Consider the following 11,195-nt stretch of genomic DNA (forward strand, 5'->3'; position numbering starts at 1 on the left):
GCTCTATGCACGGCCCTGTCCGTAGGCGCCGCCCCTGTAGTTCCCATTGGCTGCGGTTCTTGGCCAAGGGAAGCTGTGGGGGCGGTGCTTGGGACAAGAGCAGGATGCAGAGCCCCCGGCTTCCCCTATGTGTAGGAGAAGGAGGGGGGACATGCTGCTGCTTCTAGGAGCTGTGTGGAGCAGGGCAAGCCCCGACCCCGCTCCCTACCTGGAGTGCCAGAGTGGAGCAAGTCCCGGACCCCGCTCCCCGACGGGAGCTCGAGGGCCAGTTTAAAATGTCTGGAGGGTCGGATGTGGCTCCCAGGCTGTAGTTTGCTCACCCCTGTTCTATTCAGATGTACTACTAAAGTTTTGTGCCCAAAGATATTGAAAACTTGGAGAGATTTAGAAAAGAGTAACAAAAATGGTTTGAGGTCTGGAAAATTCCACTCAGAATAGGAAATTTAAGGAGCTGAATCTATTGAGTTCATCAAGGGGTAAAGTTAAGAGGTGATTTGACTGAGGCCAAGAAGCACCTATAAAGAAAGAAGATATCTGATATTAGAAAACTCTAATTGACATGCAAAAGCATAACAGGATCCAGTGGCTGGAGTTTAAGTCAGAAAAATTCAAAGGGGAAGTAAGACGGAAATTCTTTTACAATGAACAGACTCAGGGATGTGGTAAATTCTCTTTCGCTTGGAGTTTTTAAATCAAGACTGAATGTCTTTCTAGAAGAAATGTTAGCAAAACCAGTTTCTTAGATTCAGTACAGGAATTATTGGATGAAATTCTATGGCCTATGTTATGCAGGAAGTCACCTTAGATTATCATAATGATCTCTTTTGAAGTTAAAATCTATATGAGGCAGATCCACCGCTGGTGTAAAATGTCATAGTTTAAACAAAGACTAATTTTGTACTAATGAAAAAATGTGTGCAAATCCCTTTTCACTCCATGCATTTCTTTTTCCAGTTAATCTGAACGCAAATCCATCAGGATATCGCTGGAGCCAGTTTTGTTTTGTGGTATTTTGTGCCCTGAAAAGATCAAAACAGATGTTTTTCATATACTTTGTACAGTTCCACTCTATAGCACTTTTTAGCCGAGGATCTCCAAATTCTCTTCAAATATTAACTGGTTAAGCCTGCTGTCCAGTATATGGGGAAACTGAGGCATAAAAAAGGGTGAGTGACTGGCCTCAGATCTTAAGTCAGCTGGAAGGAGAACCCAGATTTCCTGACTGCCAGTCTGGTGCCGTACTCACTAGATCAGGCTTACAAAATCCAAAAGCTATGCTAGGCTTTGGTATTGACCCAGACTTGTTCAAACAGTGTACAAATCTTAATGAGCCTTTCAATGAACTCGAATAGTTTTGAGATGCCAAGTTCAAAATCAGCCAAATTCTTGGTTTTGGGTTTCACTGCGAATGTTTTGCACAGCTCTGCTGACCGCAGGGTTAGTATTTCACATGTTGGCCAGGAGGAAAACAAAACTTCACTTTTGAAAAGTTATTGTAAAGTGCTTTTTATAATTTGACATTATGATGTGGGAGAAAAGTTCAAAGCTAGACGGCAAAAACCTCAGTGTATACAATAAACTTCTTGAAATCTACTTAGTGGTGTCTGCATTTTAAGTGTGGTAGAGGCTCAGGAGGAGAAAGAACAGAGGGAAGGATGAGAATATAGTTTAGGATTTGTACAGTAAACTTGTGGGCAAGTATTAAATCATGCTATATTGTTGGGGAGCAAATGCCAGAAATTTCTCTTGCCAGCTGAAAAAGCTTTTGGTTAATTTTTGCTGTTATAGGCTTATGAGATGAAAATGAAAAGGGCTATCAATCCATCGTCAGCCTTCTTATCCACTACTCTAGATGGTTTGGATAAAGCCCTGCATGGTGGAGTGGCCTGTGGATCCCTCACAGAGGTAAAATTAATATTTACAGTTTTTACTGCAGTAGCGCCTAAAGGCCACAACCTTTCATGAGGGTCCATTTAGGCACTGTATAAATGTATAACAAATGGCAGTTCTTGACCCAAAGAGCTTTCAGTCTAAAATGTATCCGTGAGACGCTTCTTCACTCGTACAGTATGTTAAATATATTTTGCTTCCACTCTTAAAGGTAGGTAGGACAAAAAGATTTAAGAGATGTTTAAATGATACACTTCACATTTTTTTTTTAATATGAATGCACCACTCACTGATACTTTCCAGTGAGGAAAGTTAAATTTTTTAAACAGTCAAATATAATTTTGTAACATGATAGAATAGGACTATAGCACTGTCTATTGGTTAGAGCACAAATCATGATTTTATTCCTAATCTGACATTGACTTGCCATGTGACCTTGGTAAGTCACTCGTTCTCTGCCTACCTTAGTTTACCTATCTAAGTTACTAAAGATATAATGGACCATTACAACAAACAGAAGTGTAAGAATGCAGGGATGAAAAATATTTTTACAAGAAGGATCATGTGTAGCTAAGGCTGTAAAAAATAAAAATTATATAACTGTATTATTTGAAAAATGTATGTGATAGCGTAATTAAAGACTGCATTGTAATGTGTATACACAACAGGACAGAATTAAAGTTGCATGTAAACCCTTAACTTTGTCACTTTCTGACTTTAAGTTTAACTTTAAAGTTTTCTTAACATAGTTTTTTGCATGGCATTTCGTGTGTGTGTGTGTGTGTGTGTAAGATAGAATGTTATTATCCAGTTAGAAACTATGCTGTCTTGCAAAAAGTTGCCAATAATTGATATAAATTCTATAATTTGAAATTTGCAGTGTTGTTATAGTAATGTGTAATGACAGAATTTGGCAACGTAAGGTGCACCCAAATTCCTCCTTTAAACTTTTTGTACCTTTTGAATTGTTCAGGGGCTGAGGTAAGCACTTCTAATGACCTTGTTCTCTGAAAACATCCACTCAATGTGCAGCAGCAGTCTAAAAAGCGAACAGAATGCTGTGAATAATTAAGAAAGGGATAAATAATAGGACAGAAAATATCATGTTGCCTCTATATAAATTCATGGTATGCCCACATCTTGAATACTGCATGCAGATGTGGTCGTCCCACAAATGAGATATATTGGAACTTGAAAAGGTTCAGAAATGGGTAACAAAAACGGCTTCTGCATGAGGCGAGCTTAGTAAGATTGGGACTTTCAGCTTGGAAAAGAGATGGCTAAGGGGAGATATGATTGAGGTAAAATCATGACTGGTGTAGAGAAAATAGATAAGGAAGTGTTGTTGTTTACTACTTCTCAAAATACAAGAATGAGGGGTCACCAAATGAAATTAATAGGCAACAGGTTTAAAACAAATAAAAGGAAGTATTTCTTCACACAACACATAGTCAACCTGTGGAACTCCTTGCCAGAGGATGTTGTGAATGGCCAAGACCATAACAGGGGTTCAAAAAAGAACTAGATAAATTCATGGAGGATAGGTCCATCAATGGCTGTTAGCCAGGATGGGAGGGAATGGTGTCCCTAGCCTCTGTTTGCCAGAAGCTGGGAATGAGCGACGGGATGGATCACTTGATGATTACCTGTTCTGTTCATTCCCTCTGGGGATCTGGCACTGGCCACTGTTGGAAGCAGGATACTGTGCTAGATGAACCTTTGGTCTGACCCACTAGGGCCATTCTTATGTTCTTGCCTCAACCCATAAATATCTTCAATAAACAGATTACAAGTTGCTCAAGATCCATCTACCTTCTTATGCTGTGCTCATCACTGAAGTATCCAAATGCCTGCTTTCCTCAACCCCTGCACACCTCACAAAATGCGTGGGAGCCCTCTTTCAACCTTTGCATTTTTTTTAAGCTGCAGAGATGCTAAGGGAGACCTCCTAAGCACTTTAAATTGCATAGGAACCCACAATATATTTGACTAGATTTGATGCACTTGAAGTAAGTTTAAAAACCCTATTACTCAGTATGTAATTTTCAAATGCTCAGAGCTCAATCAAGTCCAAACCAATTTTCTCTGGATCACTGACAGTCACTTCTACTCAGTAAGGGCCATTTCCATGTTTCAAATTTCAACTTTAAACTCAGACATTATGGTTGTAGAGCTGTACAAATGAGCAGATTGCAAAAATTCTTTTATCACAGGGGAAAGTATGTTTTTCCACTCTTCATAATTCAACATGACTGAACTGTTTTTGCTCAAACTTAAAAAGAAATCACCTTTGAAGCATGAAAGTAATAAGTAAAAACAGGCCAGAATGAAAATAGTACTGCAACTTAAACTATAGTGGTTTCTGCTTCAGTAAATGCTTATATAACAGGGTTGGGGCTATGACCTTAGAGACATGAAAGAGACCTGTTTTCTTTCTGCTCCAGGTGTAGAAGGATGTACAGTTTATCTCCAAAGAGCTGCTTTAGAGGGTATCTTGTGAATTTATTTTGTCCCTCAATGAATTAATGAAGGTTTTTTTCAGATGTGGGTTTTGACACCTGTGTTGATAACTGGCCATAAGGGGGTCATGTTGCACAATCCAGCCTGAAAGTGATCAGCACTGTGACTTAGCCTGCCTTAGGGGAAAAGGGCAATGTTTCATGGCTGGCTAAAGATGAAACAGCTGCTCTTTGGGCAAATAGGACCAGCACAGAATCATATAGGATCTTGAGACTATGCAGATGCCCTCAATAGAGGATGAGCACTTAATTCCTGAAAATACTTCTCTCTGTCTAGCAGTAATCGTAGTTGTTCACCTGGGTTAAATCAATGCTTTTCATACAGATTTTAGTTTCTTCCAGACACTGGGACAGTTGATGAATACAACACTATAAATGTTTGAGAAGGAGATTGCAGAGCTTTTTATCAGATTATTGATGACACTGGGGCCACTGGTATCTCCCAATATCCTTTATCCAGCAACTTGCCTGCAACTTCTGCTCTGTTGAGTGGACTGTATCCTGGCCTTAATGACTGAACCATGTTAATGAAGTGTGTGGGTTCTCAATCATACGGAAAAGAGAGTTTGTTGCATAAAAAAACTGGGCAATTTTTTCATCAATTACCTCTTTTTGTAATCTGCTGGTTCTTATCATAAATTTATCTATGTGTAGCTTCTTCTGGACAATGGAGATTTTATTTTCTTTTTGCTACAGGTGATATACTGTGGCTGTGTGACATACATGATATGACTGAAACACTATCATTGGCAGATAACTCTGAAACTATAGAAAATGATGGTGATCTTGACGTCTTCAGAATCCTGTATGTTGAGGATGGATTCTCCTAAACAAAATAAGCCAATGCAGTTATTTAATGATTACCACCATACTGCTCATTTAGTATTACTCATTGCATTCACTGACACTCAGTACTACTTTAAAGGTGAAATTGTAGAAGGAAGATCTGCCTATTTCAGCTATTTATTTTTTATCACAACTGCATCTAAAATGTTAGTATCATAGAGTTCAGAGTAGCAGCCGTGTTCGTCTGTATCCGCAAAAAGAACAGGAGTACCATACAGTAACAACTATATTTTTTGCTCAAACATGCGAATTCAAGAATAGGCCAGAAGGAGGACAGGCAGTCCTTAAGAAAGAAGTATTAAATAAAAAAGTTTACCAACCTGAAGTTCCTGCATGTTCAGACATGTTCCTTTCATCATCTTCAACGCAGCTTCCTCTTGAGAAGGAACACTTCTGATGATGTTTTTTTTTCATTTGGGCAGCCAGGCCTTGCATTTCTTTGTTACACTGTTTGCATTTTGCACATGTGCCTGTCTTACCCACAGGTAGAAGAACTTCATTAAAATATTCCCAAACTAGGTCTCTCTTACTGCCTGCTGCCATTATAGGTTTTCATTTCTAGCGAGAGAATGGTATGATAGATCTCAAATCAGTGAAGGCTACACTCAGAAAGACCTCAAGACTTCTGGAATATGCTGCTCAAACAGTTTCACTTTTGTTTCTACTGCCTGTCCCTCCCTTCTCACGTTTATCTCCAGACTTCTCCTTGTCCAGATCCATTCCAGCCTCAACAATCTTCTATTCATTGAACTTTTTGAAAGTGCACTTTTAGAGAGAGGTAAGGGTTTGGCTCTGTACACAAATTTGCAGAGGGACAATAGGGTTGAGGTCTGTTATTTCTCACCTCTCTCTATTATTTATTTATTTATTTAAAACTTTTTTTGCTGTTAACAAGCATGTTATTTCTGGAGATACAAATTCACAGTTTGAGAACTGCAAAACTAAGCATCTGTGATGGTATCTTCTAGACTGAGCACTAAGTCCCATTGAGTAGATAGAAAGATTAACCTAAATAATCTATACAGAAGGCCCTGGAACTCCATGGATTAGGGAACAAATCTTATGAACTACTGGAACTCATTTACAAAAACTTTTCTTAAATATTACATGAATATTTGTCTCATACTATCGAATTAGAATTTATAATCCCTATTCCATGATGAGGTATCTTTGAGCTGTAATGTATCTTAATTAAAACTATCTATAGATAGGTTTTTTCCTCAAAAAGCATTTTATCAAAAAAATCCAATTTAAATAAAAAAAAGTCTGATTGTTTTAATTTTTTTTAAATCATTGATTTTTATCCAAAAAATCAAATTTATTGTTTTTAACCTATTATCCATCCCTATTTCTTTAGACCAGGAATGTCAGACGAATAGCCCTTTGACCAGATACAGGTTGCTTGATGTACATATGTGATGGCTTCCAAATGTGACCTGAGTGTAACTGATGTAGTGATATCTGTCTGAAACAGTGACTTGGGTTGCAAACACCTTGACTCCCTGTATAATCTCACTGGAATGTCAGTTCTAAAGCTCAGTTGTGGCACTTCAGTAATAGCAGTAATTATTTTCTTGCTGATTATTTTAACGGATGGAAAGGGAAAGGGGATAGGAGTGAAGCCCATTGGGGAGAGAACTGGGAGCTGCGACAGGGAAGGCAGTGAAGAGGGAAGAACAGAAGAGACTCACAGTGACACAGCAGAGGGAGAGAAATAGAAAAGGGAAGATGGGGAAGAAAGTGAAACAAAAGGCAGGAATACCAGTGGTCCAAAAGCTGAGTGTGTTTTCCTTCCGAGTGATACTGTGCGATGACAATAATGAACAAATAAAAACTGACAAATTTAGTTACCACATAAAGGCCATACCTAATCTCTGTGCAAACTTCTCATTGATATCAGTGGGAACTGTGTTGTAAATTGAAGAGGGGTGCTTGGAGTCTTAACTGCTTATTCAGGCCCATGGACCATAATTCAAAATGGAATTAGGCCCTGTGGTAATCTAGCCTCCCAGTCCCAGACCTGAACTTTAGCGTCCACAATCTGGTCCTGTCCCAAACCTGGACTTTTGCGTCCAAAAGTCTGGGGGCTTACCTGAAACTCCCAGGCTCTATACCGCTTGGGTAATTTGGTGCCACCAGGTCGTAATTTAATTAGAAGGCCTGACCCCCTCTTTCCTTCTCTGTGTGCCAACCCTCCCTTGGTGGACACCCAGATTCCAATGCCTTGGTGCTCAAGCAGGGGAAAATCCCTTCTCCTCCTTCCCCGGCTTGCCAAGAAACCGGTTTCTCTGACTTCCCAAGAGTAGCGTTCTCTACCCTCAGGACAATATGAGCATTGCATAATTGCCAACAATGCTTGCTATTGGCTCCCCCGTGCTGCTCTTTCACCTGAAAGCAACTAGGGAAATAGCCACAGGCCTGGCTTTTCCCATTCCTTTGCTCCTACGGAAAAGAAACTTACACCGTTTTTAAAAGAACTGTTGATATATAAAAAAAGAAAGAACATATAAAAACAATAAATCTTGCTTAGAAATCAATACGGCTCTTGCTTATAGAGATTATGAAGCCAGTCTGATTAAAGACTGCAATTTAAACAGTCCAACAAATTTCAGCATACATGGTGAATCACAAAAGATCATCTCGCGAATTCACTTCTGCGTTCCCTTGTACTCACAGATGTGTAGGAGACACTTGGAAATAAGATGCAGTTAGGAGGAAGCTTGTTAACTCACAGCCGAGAAAACAACAAAAGAGACAGCCATCCACATCTATTCGTACAACCCAAAGCTCCTCATAGCCGAATTGCTTTGGGGTTCCTTTGTACTCACAGACTTTTGGTATCATATTTGAAATAAGAAGGAGTTAGGAGGAAACCTTGTTTACTCACAGCCGAGAAAACAACAAAGACCCCGAGTATCCAAATTCCCGCCCCTGACTTTAAACAATCCAGTTCTCTTATTGGTCCCCTGGTCAGGTGTTTGGTTACCCTGTCCAGGTAAAAGAAACTTAACCCTTACCTTACCTATCTAGTTATGACAGGCCCTTTTTCCCAATGAGTGTAGTACTCCTAGTTTATATGAATACTTTTCTTTTTAGGTAACTGGCCCATCAGGTTGTGGCAAAACTCAATTTTGTCTTATGATGAGTGTACTGGCTACTCTGCCTATCAGCATGGGAGGACTAGATGGGGCTGTCATATACATTGACACAGAGTCTGCATTTGGTGCTGAAAGGTAAGAAGTATATGTTCTAAAATAGTACTTTCAGTTTCTCTGGCACATTTCATCACACAGCCTTAAAATGTTTTCCAAGTGTTAATTAAGCATCACAACAGCTCTGTGAGATAGGGAGCTATTTTGCAAATGGCGGAACTAAAGTGCATAGTCTGTGACATGCTGATCTATCCACTGGACATTGCCCCATAATATGTAATAAAGTTTGCAACTTAAAAACTACATGTCCATTTTTTTTTCCTTTTGCATATTAGTTCCTGGAGTTAGCAGGGAAATTTTTGGGAGGCAGAGGTTCACTAAATGAATCTTTTGAATACAGGAGAGAAATAAAAATGACCTTCTTAGATCTACTAGATAAGAGGTTTCAGGAACTTGGCCTGTGTGCTGGATGTGCCGCTGTTGATCTATTTCATGTGGCTTGAATCTTCAGCATCTGAAGTATGTGTATTTGTGACTCAGATCTCAAGCTTTTGTTTAAACTAGAAAAGGAAAAGGAAAAAGTGTGACCCAGGTACTTCTTGGTGCCACAGGGGTTTACAGGGATCTATGGGTCAGATATGTGCATATTTGTTCACCAAAGAGTGGCATGTGCAGTCTTCACTGAGAGCCCATAGCCCACTGGTTGACATAATCATTGTGAAATGTATGTACAGATAATATTTAAAGAGTAAGGATCCATATTAAAATCTGTGTTCTTAGGATCTTGGCATTAAGGCAGGTCACATACCTCAGAAATTTCCTTTCAGTCAGGAGGTAGTGGGGGGAGGGATAGCTCAGTGGTTTGAGCACTGGCCTGCTAAACCCAGGGTTGTGAGTTCAGTCCTCAAGGGGGCCATTTAGGGATCTGGGGCAAAAAAAACCAACCTGTCAGGGACAGTACTTGGTCCTGCTAATGAAGGCAGGGGACTGGACTCAATGATCTTTCAAGGTCCCTTCCAGCTCTATGAGATAGGTTAATTGATTAATATATAGGGATATACTTATCTCCTTGTCTGGTCATTTCTGTGTGTTGTATGCATCACATTATAGGCCTATTTGCATATTGGCAAGAGAGGAGATTGACAAACAATTGTTAGGGTTCATATCTGGGTACAAGGAAACACACAGGACCCTTCATCCAGGAGGCAAGCTGACAGCATGTCTGTCTCACAAAAGGAGGGTCACAACTAATCTGGCTGTGAAATGTTGCAAAGATTTGGGGAGAGCAATATTCTGCAAGACAGGAGAGTATCGTGTTAATTAAGTCTAGGTCTAGAATGCATGCTATGATTTTGTTTTATATGTAACTGTTTCCAGTGCTTCTACTTGCTATTTCTTGAATCTCTATGCTATATTAAATAAACTTATACTTGATTACACTGAAAAATAATAATAATAATAATAATAAAAAATCTAAGCCCTGTGTGTTAAGCAGAGCAGTGATCTGAGGTGGAACTGGTAAGATGGGTTGTACTGGTTTTTTTGGAAGCAGCAAATCTGTGAACACTGCAAGTGTCCAGTAGACCAGCGACTGAAACTCCAGGGAGATGCTTGGAGGGCTTGAGGATAGGCACACTCTAATCACTAACCTGTAGAGAGAGAGCAAGGCCTGCAAGGCCTAGAAGGGAGTGCTCATATTGCCAGTGGAGTAGGGAGCTGACCCGTGCCTTACAACTCTGGGTACTCCCAGGAAGTGTCACAGTAAGATTTTAGCTCCTATGGTTGTCAGGTTAACCTTGCAGATATTTGAAATTAGTGCAAACTGATTCAGTGTTATCTTTCTGAATCTACAGATTGTCTGTCTGAAATAATTGCACTGAGAAGTATGAGTTCCACTGCCTCTATTAATATTAATGTCTAACTTGAATGATGACTTGTTGCAGATAAGCACTAACTTTCATTGCAGATCATCCTGTCAGGGGGTAGGGAATGGGGGGGTGAGTGAAGCCCAGTGCGGGCTGCAGTTGCTGCAGTGACGCGAATGCAGAACGAAGAAAGGAGAAATGAGACACACACACACACACACAGATATGGAAGCGGGAAAGAAAGAGAGAGGAGGATGGGGAAGGCAGAGAAACACTGCAGAAATAGCAGTGTTTCTAAAGGTGAGAATATTTTTCCACTGACCAATGCTAAATGTGATTTAACAGAGACTAATGGTATTAAAAAGATTTTTTTTACTACAGGCAGGCCGTAATCTACATTTGATCTTTGATCAAACCTCACATTGATATGCATGGAAAATCCACAGAGAACTGAAGATCGTATGTAGTACCGAGTTTAAATATGTTCCATCATAAAAGTGGAATTCAGTCCTTTCCAAAATTCACTTTAACATACCTGTTTTAGAAATGACAGGTGAAAGAGGGCAAATATCAAGAATATTTAATAATAATTTTTAAAAAATAGATAAGCAGGGAAAACCTTACCTATCATTGTCTTTATCTAGACAAAAATTCACTGTATCAGAAAGTCAGGGATAATGTTCACAGTCCTGCTGTATTTTAGGAATAGGGGAAATGGAAGTATATACTGTATCTGCTGTGCCACAAGCTTTGGTCCATGCTTCATGAAAAAGACATTCCCTTTGAGACATTCTTTTTGCCTTTCTGGTTAGGAATTGATCAGATAGTGTGAAAGACTTAGGCCTGATCTACACTGGGGTGGGGTGGGGCGGTCGATCTAAGGGTACGTCTACACTGCACGATTATTTCGAAGTAGTTTAAAC

The 11,195-nt window shown here is 39.7% G+C and overlaps 1 protein-coding gene across 18 annotated transcripts in view; it reads left to right on the forward strand.

Moving 5' to 3' along the window:
• Positions 1-11,195, forward strand: part of RAD51B (RAD51 paralog B) — a 689,205-nt gene that overhangs the window by 62,558 nt on the left and 615,452 nt on the right. For all 18 annotated transcript variants that reach the window (XM_075065388.1, XM_032774777.2, XM_032774772.2 and 15 more), the window contains 2 exons: positions 1,789-1,905; positions 8,352-8,488. In XM_075065388.1, coding sequence (XP_074921489.1) covers positions 1,789-1,905; positions 8,352-8,488 — 254 coding nt within the window. The remainder of the gene's footprint in view (positions 1-1,788; positions 1,906-8,351; positions 8,489-11,195) is intronic.

This window comes from Chelonoidis abingdonii, chromosome 4 (assembly GCF_003597395.2).
Source record: "Chelonoidis abingdonii isolate Lonesome George chromosome 4, CheloAbing_2.0, whole genome shotgun sequence".
Classification (NCBI taxonomy): domain Eukaryota; kingdom Metazoa; phylum Chordata; order Testudines; family Testudinidae; genus Chelonoidis; species Chelonoidis abingdonii.